Genomic DNA, 15,010 nt, shown 5'->3' on the forward strand with positions numbered 1-15,010 from the left:
CTTAGATGGGTGAGGTGGGGTATTGAATGTCGCCATTGTGATGATTTGTTTGACGTTAAACAACATCACAATTTTAGGCAAGAAGGAAGCTTACTTCTGCAGAATCAGTTTGTCTGGAAAGAAAGTGGTGTGCGGCGGATTGATGCAGGGTCGCTATGGGCAACAGAAGAGACCTGGTGATGGGTGTGGAGGGCCCAACTGGCACCGAAGGTGAACCTGCTGGTTGTGATATAGATGGAGTGCCTCCTGGCTCTGTAGGGCCCAAAGGCACAGTAGAGGGGGTCATAAGGAACCTGAAGACTCAAGGCATGGCTTCGTAGAACTCTTTGAGCTGCCTCTGTGTTGCAGATGGCCCTGGAAACTTAGGTTCTGCCATGACAGGTTGAGAGATGGGCTCCTGGGTTTCGACTTTGTCTGACTTCGGGTGTGAGATCGAGAGGCATGGGACCATCCGCACGCCCTCTCAGTAGTTTGAAGTTACGGGAAAGGGCTGAGCTCTGTTTGGAATTTTTGTACTTACCTGAAGATTTGGAGTGCAAAGAGGAGTGACCCTGGATCGACTCCTGTGTCTCCAGTAACAGGACAGCGACTGATCCTTGTACTTCAACCGGTCATGAAGAGGGAATCTTCTGATGTTTGGTGATTTAGAGCTTCACCTCGCCATCTCGTATGGTCTGAGGGTTCATCAGCACGCAGCCACAACAGGCCTTAAATTAGTGGCTTGATCCTAGGCACCAAAGGCATATCTGTCACAGACACAAAGGCCTGTGTAACAGACCCCGCTGGATAACAGGAGCATAATCCAAATTAAGTATAGCGAGGAGGGTAGTGTACTAGTTATCTCACCCAATAAATTCCAGTACCCGAAGGATCAAAATTTATTGAGTTAGATAAATAGCACCAGTGTCAAGTTTTCATGTAACAATGGGGAATAAGACGTGAATATTGGTGCACCCTTTGTAATTTTGTTCCCTATGCAAACAGGAATATGCACATGGATTGCAAAATGCCCAGGCACCTGTGACCAGATTTGTAAGTGGGTGAATGTTGAGTAGTGGTTAAATAATATAATAAGAGCTGAGGAAAAAGGTTTTGAAGGACATTCTAAAGATTCAACATTGTATAGATCCTATTCTATTGTAATAGTGTATCCCTTTTATGTGGATTGGAGTAACGGCTGATGGGCCAATGGTTGTGCTTATTTATTGCTGTTAGTTTTTGCAGTGTTTGTTTTAAAGGGATGTGAAAAAAAGTTTATTGATGTTTTCACTTGTAAACTAACACTGTAGTTTTAACATATGCATTTTTATTGAGTACATCTATTCAGTGCAGTAAAACCCTATAGGCATCGTAATGTGCGAGTATTTTTTTTCAGTTTAATTAAAGTGGAAAAATACTAGTTTCCATGTCATTTTTCATCCAATTAAAAATAAATATGGATAGATGTGATCACATTAAAAAATAAGGATGAATATAGATTGCTGTAAAAAAAAATAATACCATAATACTAAGGACTGGAATTATGGGATGAGGCAGAGCAGAGATGTTGGTGTTGCTAAATCCTGAGACCGACAATGAGACTGTCCTGGCAGCCATTGTGGACAGTACAAATCTGGATGGGAGGCATTACCTTGTGCTTTAGAAGGGCAAGAATCTATTCCTTGGGTTTAGTGTCAGTATTGTGCCTAGTTGGTAGTAATAGAATTTGAAAATATCTTTCATTTGAAATTACCTACATTGTGAGAAGTTGGCATGGCGAATGAATGTGCTACCAGTCTACATCTGATGTGTAGAAGTTGCAGATGAGACATTGGACACATAATGGAGTGTGTTGTCTCACTTTAGTGGTTCCTGAATGAATGGCACTACAAGTGTTTGTAGACATACCACATTTTATCATATATAACAACTACAACCCCCCTAATGCCATTTTAATGTGGCCTCAGTCTAAAGCTACACACATATTTTTTGCTGTTGGTTGAAGTCTCTGTGGAGACTTACCCATTCAACAGATAAGACTATTTTGCAAAACATCTGCTTATTTTCCAAATTCTTGCCAGTAATATTAGCAGATAATTTTGGATTGATTTACAATATTTGACAAAGTATTTGCTTAGTTTGAATATGTTCTGCAAGTGGGAGATGGCAAAGTAAACAAGGGCTAAATATCTTACAACAGCTTCGTGTTTGATGGGCCTTTAGTGGATGCCTTCAAAGCATTAACTATTTATTACTGACTCTACATTTTCCCAGGCATACATAAGATGTGTTTGAAGTGACTGGTCATGGTCACATCGTTGACTTATCTATTAGAAAAAGACACCAATTTGGACAGCAATGGCTCGCCTTGAGAAAAAGATCTTAATCTTGGAAACACTGAGTTTACTGCTATCACTTACATGCTCACCTGGGATCAAATCTGTGCACATAATTATAATTTACTCCTTAGCAAAAATGTTTGAAGTAAGATTTAAATATCATGTGTATGTTTGGATTAACAGGATAGTATGCACTGAGAGCTCAATTGCCTCTTGATGTATATAAAGCAATATGGTTAGGCCGCAGAAATCGACATTAGTAAAGTGCTGTTATAGTTTGGTAGGGTAAAATATCTTGCTTCACATTTAAAAAAGATACTCAGAGATTCACTGAAAGAAACAAAGGTTAAAGTAGTGTTATAGTCAGGTGATAATGTAAGTTAAAGCGTAACATTTTAAACTATAAAACCACTGAAATTCAACAGTTATCATAAAAATCCTGCAAAATTAGTGAGAAAATTAAATATTAAAGTGATGTTACAGGTAAGTGAACATTTCAGTTTGAACGTAACATTTTAAATTAAAAAAACGCTGAAATTCACCAGGTATAGTTAACTGAAGTAATTATTACTCGCTCCCTTGCCATGTACTGCTTATGACCTCATATATTACATCACCCATGATGTTCTATAACATTAGTGATAACATCACTGGTGACTTCTGAAATAATATCATTGATGACAACACTGCGCATGGCTGGTTACTACAGTTAAGTATAACTGGTGAATTTCAGTCTTTTTTTGTTACTTGTAAAATGACTTTTCACCTAATTATAATGTCACTTTAGCCTTTGTTTTTTGAGTGAATTTATATATGACTATATGAGAGAAATAACAGTTAAAATGATGTTATAGTTAGATGTTGGAATGAGACATGAGCTAATGTGAAAAAAACACTAATATGCCAGTTATACCTTAGGGAACTAACCATAACTTGCTTACATTACATCATTGATGGCATCACTGATAACATCATCCAATGATCGTGACAGTCTGCTATAGGCTCTGCCCTGGGAGTATTTCAATTAGTTATTCTTGTACTCAGCATTCTATAAGCAATCAACTGGTGAATGAGCATTGCCTTTTACAGCATGCAGGACACTTTCCATATCTGTGAAATTATCTACTTTTGACGTATGTCACACTCTTGTTACTAGTTTGCACCTACCCAATAAACACATTTTCACTATAGCGTTTGATGGCCTTCAACACCCTCTCAACAAAGGTTTGTTCTCTACTGACCTTAACGAGATCACCCTCTGAAACACTTGACACGAGCCACAATTTTGAGGCAGAGGTCCCCAGGTATGCAGTAACCACATTCAGGTAGGCCCTATGAATAGCCAACCATAGATTGTTAACTACACTATACATATTACTCAGATGTGCATGCTTACCATCACACTGTAAGTTAAAACATTTCTAAGAGGCTTTCCTATATAATGTATATCTTTCGCTGTATGCAATGATGACAAATATTCAGGGAACGTCTGCAACTAAACATCCACACCTCAAATAAATGCTGATAGCAGTCATGGCAAGAGAGTGATGCTAAACAAGTAGTCTGCACAACTTCCAAATGTCCCTATAATGTAATTACCTTTTTGCTATGAAAGTGAATATCGTTCATGGGCACTACTAAAAAATAATAATGTTGCCAAAAGAAATAAGATTAGGTGACGTTATTGATTACAGAACATTAAGGATATAAGCTTGCCGTTGGTGATATAAAATTGGCTTTGGTGAGATGGAAATTCCAGGATGTAAACCTGATCCCTGGTATTTATGTTTTGCAAACTATTATTCAGTGTATAACTCTTATTTATCCACATAAAACACAAAGAGAGCCTACTAACATGTTTGGCAGAGGAAGAAAGCAAGAGGAGAATGAAGCAAACCACTAGCAAAAAGTTGGCGCCACTTTTTATTTTGTGATTGTGCTACAATATTAGAACTCAATGTTCTGCATACCAAGAGGACAGGATATTTTAAAGCTCTTTCTCACAGTACAACGATCAAGTAATCTGAGAAAAATGTATGAAAGCATCCATTTTCTTTGGATAAAAACAGGTGGAGAAAATTACAACACAATTATAGCCAACATTTCACCGGTATGGCCTCAGCATTGAATTAGAGTTACTGCCCTCCAGGACTTATCAAGCAGGATTAGTAATAAAATCAGACATTCAGAAAACAAGATACACATGAATGATGATATGACTACCAAATATATAGGAAATATTTATGTGCATCAACAAAGTAAGGAATATAAGATATTTGAAATATATTGTTCGTCTAGCCTAAAAACATGCTTTCCAGGCTAACATTGTGGATGTCCAAATGTTTTAGGACTATAGAGCATTCTGCTGCCTTTTGTGATGAATCCTATTTTGATGCTTTGCTTTGTTTTCTCTTTTTTTGCACAGCACCTTCAATAGACATTGATACATTCCAACAGAGAGAATCATGCTGCAAAAACCCCCGGATGGCGGATGGGGCTGGGTTATTGTCACCGTCTCCTTCTTCGTTCAGTTCTTGGCTTATGGATCCCCACTTGCAGTTGGCATCTTGTATGTCGAATGGTTGGACATTTTTAAAGCAGGGAAAGGAAAGACCGCTTGGGTGGGATCACTTGCTGCAGGAGTTGGCCTTCTAGCGAGTAAGTTTAAATGCTATATTTATAAAAGTTGAATATTAAGTTTAGTTGAAATATTTGACCATCTAAGGATTTTGAAAGCTCTTTAGAGTATAGTTACATATGTTGCTAAAACTGATTGGTAAAATAGGGAATTCACTCTTTACATGGCATTTCCTGATCTTCTGTTTAGTATTTTAGTGCTACAAACTCCAAAGGCTGCTTCAGGGCTAAGCTAATATGTGCTTTTTTCCTTGCTCTTTCGAATAATAGCATTGCCCACATTTTGGAGGGTTTCTGGTGTTAATACTTTTTGCACTGATTTCTTGATTTGATAATGGCACTATCTGCAATCAGGAGACGCTTCAGGTCCTATGTTCTAGAATAAAGGATCCCCTGGTTCTTTTGTGACTGTTTGTATACTGTACTCCCGTTGGAAATGGTGTACTCTGGTTAACACTGTCATAGTCTGAAACTGATAAAAAAAGATTGGGAGTTTTCCTACGATATAAAGTGCTGGAATGGGACTGCCTAGCGATGATTAATAGGGTTACAGCTGCAAATTAGTATATTTACTGATTTGTCTTTGTAGAACAACTAAATAGGAACGTTTAAAGTTCCAACGCTTTACGAAAAGGTTGCTAATTTTAATAACCAGCAGCGAACGTGTTTTAACTAAGCACATATCAAACATTGTACTGTAACCAATTGAAAGAAAAAATAACTTACATTGATACAAAGAATGGATCTTAAGTGCCTTCCTGTCAAGAGTTTAAATATGCACAACTCAAGGGCACCTGTCCGGGAGAAAAGTGGATGTGTCCACTCTCCTAGGAAAAACTTGTTATAACTTCCTCCCACTGGTACTTACTTATCTTGAACCTTCAGGACCCTCTAATACAGTGTCCGTCCACTTCGTAGAACAGTGATTGGTGGTGAGGGACATGTTAATGAAACCAAGCAGACCTAGCCCAGATGGGTTTACATGGTCTGACCCAGCCTGTAGACAGGCATAAAGATCTCTGCATGAGCTGTTAAAGGCTGACCGGAGGGACGTGCTAAAGGTGCAACAATGTAGATGGGTATACTGGGATGCGTTAAGGACAGGGTGGAAGGAATTATAAGATGAATCCTGAGGATAGTTGGTGAGGGCATGTGAGCAAAAAGTTTCTAGAGCTTTCTCGATGGTAATAGGAAACATCATATCAATGGGAATAAAATTAAATACTTTCACTATCACAATAAGTCAGGGGGCCTGGGTTGTACACTTTAAATTGGTTTATGCATTTACGGCCGACCTGGGGGTGGTTGAGGAGGATGCAGAATTCCCCTTATCTGTGGAATTTACTGTTGAAGAAGAAAGGGAGGCCATTGTGAGAAATCCATCCACGAAGGCACCAGGCCCAGATGGGGTGCCTACAGACGTGTATAAAATTACTTTGTAATTCTTTTAATGCCTTATGCCTACCTCAAACCTGGCATTCCGTGGTCATTGTTCCTGTCTTCAAAACCCCCAAGGCCTGCTTGCTACGGCCCGATCTCTTTATTGGATTTGGCTGTTAATATCCTGGGTAGAGTGGTTCTAGGTCAGCTTCTGGACTGGGCGGGGGCTACTGGCATCGATTTTGAGGTGTAATACAGATTTTGTGAGGCGCTAGGCACAGTGGAGCACTGTTTAAACCTGCACCTGCTGATAAGCAAGTATACCATTGCTAGGCAGTGTTCCAATGCCTGGCCTGCATGGATCTGTTCTCCGCCTCCAGCGTGGTGAGGCCAAAGCTCTGGGAGATCCAGACTGAGCTGGGGGTTGATGGGGACCTGGTCCAGTTTTTGAGACCCCTTCACTACGACCTCTCAGCCTCAATTCGATATGGCCCCCCAGGTGAGAAGACAGAGCGATTTCAAATCGGGCGAAGGTTACGCCAGAGGTGAGTGTTTGCTCCCCTGTTATTTCTACTATATATTAATGGTCGGGGTTCTGCTTTGTCCACCAGTGCCACTGATGTCCCTTCCATAGCCAGGAAGAAGTTACCAGTGTAATTATACGTGGATGCCGCAGTCTTATTGTCCATAACCCATATTTGAGGGGTTTGTCTAATTTATGGGATACCAGGCTCTGGCAACTAATTGCTCTTACAGGATTAGGCAAAGTGACACCACAGTGGCCTTCTGCTAATTCGGAGGAACTTCAACTACTTCATGACATGCAAAAATCACAAAATGAGTCCAGGTTCAGCTGAGATCTGAAGCTGCATGGTGGAAGCCAAATCTTTTTGAAATTGGATCTAGATTTTATTAACTTGCAATGACATTTGACGTGGAATTCAGTGTCAAACCAGCTTGTTACTGCAACTGAAGAACTGAAGAAAAATATGCTACAAGAGACTTTTTAGATATTTAGGGGCGAGGTGCATAATATTAAAATAAGACTTATTCAAACCGTTCTTTAAATGTTTGCTTTAGTTGCTGAATATTTGTGATCACAAATATATCCGCCATCACTACTGTCCTTTTTGTTGCAGCAGTGACAATGGAAGTGCTGTTCAGAGGATTTTCAACATCACATTTTTTTAAACTCTAATACAGAAGTCTTCAAACTGCGGGCCAGGCCCCTAAAGGGAGCCTCAAGTGCTCCCGGGGGGCACCAGGCTCTGGCCAAAAGAAGCATTATGCAGAGAACAGTCCTTTCTTTTAAGCAGAAAATAATGTATTGCATTTTTAAAAAGGTATCAGGACTTAACTGCAGTGTTTAAAGAATTCTAGACATATTTAAACATTGGCAAATTAATAGTATTATCGTAAAAAATTTGGAGGGGACCAATTATTTATTTTTCCACCTGGGGGGCGGCATTACAAAGTTTGAAAACCACTGCTCTAATAGCCAATTTTTCTTTCGCTACCTTCTCCTTTATCTCCTCTTTATGCATGTGCTCTTCTTTGGCAGTTACTTGTGACCCTACTGAGTAAAATGGGACAGGGCAAGAGATGGATGAAGGGTAGGTCGCTCCCCCTGCCGCTGCAGCTCCTCCAAGTTCCCGAGTTCCTGTGTTCCTGAGACCCACCTAACTGTAAGTACCCCCCTCCTCCCAGCCCCTCGCCCTGCCCCGCGCCACTCACCTTCTCTCCTGCTTCTTTTCCTCCTCTCTGTCTCTTCCTCCTCGCCCCCCCTCTGCAATCTTCTTCTGTGTTCTTCTGTTCTTCTCTTCTGTTCTTCTGTTCTTCCCTTCTGTTCTTCTGTGTTCTTCCGGTCTTCTGTGTTCTTCTTCTCTGTTCTTCTCGGTGCTTCTGTGTTCTTCTTCTCGGTTCTTCTGTGTTCTTCTCTGTTCTTCTCTGTTCTTCTCTGTTCTTCTCTGTTCTTCTGCTCTTCCGATCTTCTGTGCTTCTGTCTTCTGTTCTTCTGCTCTTCCGGTCTTCTGTTCTTCTGTTCTTCTGTTCTTCTGTTCTTCTGCTCTTCCGGTCTTCTGTTCTTCTGTTCTTCTGTTCTTCTGTTCTTCTGTCTTCTGCTCTTCCGGTCTTCTGTTCTTCTGTCTTCTGCTCTCCTGTCTTCGGCTCTTCTACCTCCTCCGTCTTCTTCCCCCGAGCCTGCCCTCCTGCTCCTTCCTCATCCCCCTCCCTCACTCGCCTCCCCCTCTCTCACCCCTAGCTAACCCGTTCGCTATCTACCTCCCTCACTCCTCCTATCTTCCTATCTCTCTAGCTCCCTATCTCACTATCTAACTCCCCCACTCTCCACCTCCTCCTACCTACCTATCTGTCTATCTATCTATTTCCCTATCTATCGACTTCTCTATCTATTTTCTCTATCTATTTCTCTATCTCTCCCCCCCTCCCGCCACCCCCTCTACTACCTATCTCCCTATCCTCTCACTCTACCTCTCTCCCTCACCCACCTCTACAACCCCCCCTCCCCTATCTTCACAACCCTACTCCTATCTCTCTCCCTAATCTCCAAACCTCCTAACACTCACCCTCCTCCACCCTAAACCCCCTCCCCCAGCTCCTCTCACTCTACCTGTCCCCCCCCCTCCCTCGCGCTTTCCCGCCGCGACCTCCTGCACGCCCCCGCCCCCCAGCTCCCATTCGCCCCCAGCTGACCCCTCCCCCCCCCCCTCCTACCTCTTATGGCGGCCGCTGCGCGACAGTGGTAGCGACCCTTGACCCAAGGGTAGGTCGCTCCCCCTGCTGCTGCAGCTCCTCCAAGTTCCCGAGTTCCTGTGTTCCTGAGACCCACCTAACTGTAAGTACCCCCCTCCTCCCAGCCCCTCGCCCTGCCCCGCGCCACTCACCTTCTCTCCTGCTCCTGCTTCTTTTCCTCCTCTCTGTCTCTTCCTCCTCGCCCCCCCTCTGCAATCTTCTTCTGTGTTCTTCTGTTCTTCTCTTCTGTTCTTCTGTTCTTCCCTTCTGTTCTTCTGTGTTCTTCCGGTCTTCTGTGTTCTTCTTCTCTGTTCTTCTCGGTGCTTCTGTGTTCTTCTTCTCGGTTCTTCTGTGTTCTTCTGTGTTCTTCTCTGTTCTTCTCTGTTCTTCTCTGTTCTTCTGCTCTTCCGATCTTCTGTGCTTCTGTCTTCTGTTCTTCTGCTCTTCCGGTCTTCTGTTCTTCTGTTCTTCTGTTCTTCTGTTCTTCTGTTCTTCTGCTCTTCCGGTCTTCTGTTCTTCTGTTCTTCTGTTCTTCTGTTCTTCTGTTCTTCTGTCTTCTGCTCTTCCGGTCTTCTGTTCTTCTGTCTTCTGCTCTCCTGTCTTCGGCTCTTCTACCTCCTCCGTCTTCTTCCCCCGAGCCTGCCCTCCTGCTCCTTCCTCATCCCCCTCCCTCACTCGCCTCCCCCTCTCTCACCCCTAGCTAACCCGTTCGCTATCTACCTCCCTCACTCCTCCTATCTTCCTATCTCTCTAGCTCCCTATCTCACTATCTAACTCCCCCACTCTCCACCTCCTCCTACCTACCTATCTGTCTATCTATCTATTTCCCTATCTATCGACTTCTCTATCTATTTTCTCTATCTATTTCTCTATCTCTCCCCCCCTCCCGCCACCCCCTCTACTACCTATCTCCCTATCCTCTCACTCTACCTCTCTCCCTCACCCACCTCTACAACCCCCCCTCCCCTATCTTCACAACCCTACTCCTATCTCTCTCCCTAATCTCCAAACCTCCTAACACTCACCCTCCTCCACCCTAAACACCCTCCCCCAGCTCCTCTCACTCTACCTGTCCCCCCCCTCCCTCGCGCTTTCCCGCCGCGACCTCCTGCACGCCCCCGCCCCCCAGCTCCCATTCGCCCCCAGCTGACCCCTCCCCCCCCTCCTACCTCTTATGGCGGCCGCTGCAGCGCCACGACCCCTGGTCCCCAGCTCCCCCAAGCCCCGCTGATCCGCTACGACCCCACCACCCTCCACGCCCTCAACCCAGGGCGCTCCAAAACCTGCTTCCTAGCTCACCCCAAACGCACCCATGGACCCTTCGCCTGCAACTCCTGCAAACGCATCTTCCACCACGCAACTACCACGACCACAAGCCCACGCGCCATCAACCACCTCAAGTGCATCCTGATCAACGCTCGTTCCGTCCACAAGCACGCCGTTGAACTTTGGGACCTCCTGGACTCCACAGCCCCGGACGTCGCCTTCATCACGGAGACATGGATGAACGCCTCCTCTGCTCCAGACATCGCTACCGCCATCCCCGAAGGCTACAAGATCTCCAGAAAAGACCGCACCAACCAAGTAGGAGGAGGTGTCGCCATCATCTTCAAAGACTCCATCAGCGTCACCACCTCCACCGAAGACCCCCCCCTCGCCGCTGAACACCTGCATTTTCAGATTCGCACCGACCCAAGGACCACCCTCAGAGGATCCCTCGTCTACCGTCCTCCCGGACCTCGCGCCTCTTTCAGCGACGCCATCGCCGACTTCATCTCCCCGCACGCCCTCGCCTCACCGGACTACATCCTCCTAGGCGACCTCAACTTCCATCTGGAACAAAACAACGACCCCAACACCACCACCCTGCTCGACAACCTCGCCAACCTCGGCCTCAAACAACTGGTGAACACCGCCACCCACATCGCCGGACACACGCTCGACCCTATCTTCTCCGCCAGCAAACACGTCTTCTTCAGCCACACCTCTGCCCTACACTGGACCGACCACAGCTGCGTCCACTTCACATTCCGACGCGAGACCTCCCACCTCCGCACTCAACCCATCCCTCATCGACAGTGGAACAAGATCCCTGAAGAGCAACTCTTCTCCGCTCTCGCCGCCAACCAACCCACCCTCACCACCGACCCCAACGACGCAGCTCTCAACCTCACAAACTGGATCTCCAACTGCGCTGACAACCTTGCTCCCCTCAAACGCACGCATCGACAGACCAACACCAAAAAACCTCTCTGGTTCTCTGACACCCTCAAAGAATCAAAGAAAACTTGTCGTGCCCTTGAGAAGGCCTGGCGCAAGGACCACACCGCTGACAACATGACCGCCCTCAAGAACGCTACACGCGAACACCACCACCTGATCCGCACTGCCAAAAGGAACTTTTTCACCGACAGACTAGACAAAAACAGCCACAACAGCAGAGAACTCTTCAGCATCGTCAAAGAGTTCTCCAACCCCAGCGCCAGTGCCAACGCCGTCACGCCCTCACAGGATTTGTGCGAATCCCTCGCCACTTTCTTCCATCGCAAGATCAGCGACCTCCACGACAGCTTCGGACACCAGACCCAACCATACACCACTGAACCCGCTTCCCCGGACATCACCCTCACCAACTGGACCCACATCAACACGGAAGAAACCAAATCCATCATGAACTCTATCCACTCCGGCGCCCCTTCGGACCCCTGCCCGCACTTCATCTTTAACAAAGCCGACGACATCATCGCCCCACACCTCCAGACCGTCATCAACTCTTCTTTTTCTTCTGCTACCTTCCCCGAATGCTGGAAGCACGCTGAAGTCAACGCCCTACTAAAGAAACCTACGGCTGACCCAAGCGACCTGAAAAACTTCCGCCCCATCTCTCTTCTACCTTTCCCAGCCAAGGTAATAGAAAAGACCGTCAACAAACAGCTGACCACCTTCCTGGAAGACAACAACCTGCTCGACCCTTCACAAACCGGATTCCGAACCAACCACAGCACGGAAACCGCCCTCATCTCAGTCACAGACGACATCAGAACCCTGATGGACAACGGTGAAACAGTCGCCCTCATTCTCCTCGACCTCTCGGCTGCCTTTGACACCGTCTGTCACCGCACCCTAATCACCCGCCTACGCTCCACCGGGATCCAAGGCCAGGCCCTGGACTGGATCGCCTCCTTCCTCGCTAACCGCTCCCAAAGAGTTTACTTCCCTCCGTTTCGCTCAGAACCCACCAAGATCATCTGCGGCGTACCTCAAGGCTCATCGCTCAGCCCGACACTCTTCAATGTCTACATGAGCCCCCTCGCCGACATCGTACGCAAGCACGACATCATCATCACCTCCTACGCCGACGACACCCAACTTGTACTCTCCCTCACCAAGGACCCCGCCAGCGCCAAGACCAACCTACAAGAGGGTATGAAGGACGTCGCAGATTGGATGAGGCTCAGCCGCCTAAAGCTGAACTCTGAAAAAACGGAAGTCCTCATCCTCGGCAACACCCCGTCCGCCTGGGACGACTCCTGGTGGCCCACGGCCCTCGGCACCGCACCGACCCCCGCAGACCACGCCCGCAACCTCGGCTTCATCTTGGACCCTCTTCTCACCATGACCAAGCAAGTCAACGCCGTGTCCTCCGCCTGCTTCCTCACTCTCCGCATGCTCCGTAAGATCTTCCGCTGGATCCCCGCCGACACCAGAAAAACCGTGACCCACGCCCTCGTCACGAGCCGCCTGGACTACGGCAACACCCTCTACGCCGGGACCACAGCCAAACTCCAAAACCGCCTGCAACGCATCCAAAACGCCTCGGCCCGCCTCATCCTCGACGTACCCCGCAACAGCCACATCTCCGCACACCTGAGACACCTGCATTGGCTCCCAGTCAGCAAAAGGATCACCTTCCGTCTTCTCACCCACGCACACAAAGCCCTCCACAACAAGGGACCGGAATACCTCAACAGACGCCTCAGCTTCTACGTCCCCACCCGCCCCCTCTGCTCCGCTGGCCTCGCACTTGCTGCCGTCCCTCGCACCCGCCGCTCCACGGCGGGTGGGAGATCTTTCTCCTTCCTGGCGGCCAAGACCTGGAACTCCCTCCCCACCAGCCTCAGGACCACCCAGGACCACTCCGCTTTCCGGAGACTCCTAAAGACTTGGCTGTTCGAGCAGCGATAACCCCCCCTCTCCCCCCTAGCGCCTTGAGACCCGCACGGGTGAGTAGCGCGCTTTATAAATGTTAATGATTTGATTTGATTTGATTTGATAAAGAGAACAGCATTGCTAGAGACCTGAAAGAGAGGAATGAGAGGGAGAAGGACATAGAGATGCAGATGATGTAGAAAAATAGGTGAAGTAAAGAGAGAAGTAAACTAAACAGAGACAAGTGAGTTAAAAGGAAAGATAAACAAGGTAGCAAGCAAATAATATAGGAAAGTGAAATAGACTAAAGGGTAAGGTTTCTGAGTGTGGTATAAGGTGAAGGAACTGTAGAGACAGGCAGAGGAGTACAATACTCCAAGGAGTGAGGTAGAGAGTGAGGCAATGTAGAGAAAGCATGGTTTATGATGCAAACCCAGTCTGGCGTTTGTATTAGGCTTTGCATCAAAAACTATTAGTGATTGACCAGGTTGAACCAAAGTAACACCCACTTGTAGCATTACAGCACAAAGCAGTATTGCACTGAGAAAAAGGGCTACATTTCCAATAGTTTGCAGTGCTTGGCCTCACTTTGTGTGACTTTTCCCTGGTGTACATCCTTAGTAAATCTGGTCCTAAGTTTGTGTTAAGCACTCTTGGCTGTCACACTAGGAAAAAAACTTGTTTTTAAGAGCAACATTATTATGGCAGGGATATTGACTGCCCCTCTCACTTTACCAGACTCCTTTTTTAAGGTGGGGACCTTTGGCAAATGCCTTAATGTCTCTGGATACACATTTTCCATTTTGTTTATAGTGCAGGGGCATTGGAGTTATTAACTAAGAAAAGTCAGATTATTTTTTTCACACACAGGGAGATTAAGTGATTTGCACATAATCACGGGATATTGAACTGACATCTGGATTTAAACCTGGTTCTTCAGTTTCAAAGTCAACAGTTCTGGTCCTAAGACCACATCATCCCCCTATAATGTGTTATGTAATGACATAACCCATTACAGAGTTACCAGGTATTGCCATTGTGAAACCAAAGATTCATTAGCTCAAGTCAAACACCTCCATATAGGAATTCGTTGTTTTTTCTTTTTCATATTATGCTCTAATTAGTACTCATTTTGACCTTGAAATGTCATTATTTGTTACCCGAGATTTTTAACCCATATACACCTACTTTTACGTCATTGCCAAATAACTTAGTTGTTGTAAGGAATGTATATACACATCTAAAATTTTGTTTTTTTACTGAAATTCAAAAGCATGTGATTATAAACTGCTATGCTATGCTGGTGGAGAAGTGTGGCACAATGGTTAGAGTGGCAGACCCTGAAGCAGAGATCTGGCTCAAGACCAGGGTTCAAGTCCCGCTTTGGCAGGTCTTGGGCTCAATTCCCTTGGACCAGATAATTCTCACCTCGGTGCCTAATCTAATTAATGAGTCCCACTCTGGGCAATAGCTTGCTTAATCTCCACAATGGCCCCCACAGTGCTTGGATGCCTGGTTTCACCCTGGGGGTGCCCAGGAGTGGGCACCTCACAGGGAAAAGCCTGGAGGGGTTCCATAGTGGTATGAGTACAGCACCTTGAGACCCTAACGGGTGAGTAGTGCACTATACAACTGCAAAGTTTACAGTTTTTGCTGGAACAATTCTAGAGAATTAAAGAGAGCAGAAGAGTTTTTAGTGGAAGAACGCAAACAATGTATATCTCTTGCACTTAAGTAACACAACAAAACGTAGACTTGCTTAAAGTGGGAAGTGA

The 15,010-nt window shown here is 45.9% G+C and overlaps 1 protein-coding gene across 1 annotated transcript in view; it reads left to right on the top strand.

Annotated features, from left to right (window-relative positions):
- Window positions 1-15,010, top strand: part of SLC16A9 (solute carrier family 16 member 9) — a 337,342-nt gene that overhangs the window by 127,357 nt on the left and 194,975 nt on the right. The window contains exon 2 of the mRNA XM_069240963.1: window positions 4,744-4,976. Within this exon, the coding sequence (XP_069097064.1) occupies window positions 4,784-4,976 (193 nt within the window). The 5' untranslated portion in view covers window positions 4,744-4,783. The remainder of the gene's footprint in view (window positions 1-4,743; window positions 4,977-15,010) is intronic.

Source organism: Pleurodeles waltl, chromosome 6 (genome assembly GCF_031143425.1).
Source record: "Pleurodeles waltl isolate 20211129_DDA chromosome 6, aPleWal1.hap1.20221129, whole genome shotgun sequence".
Taxonomy (NCBI): Eukaryota; Metazoa; Chordata; class Amphibia; order Caudata; family Salamandridae; genus Pleurodeles; species Pleurodeles waltl.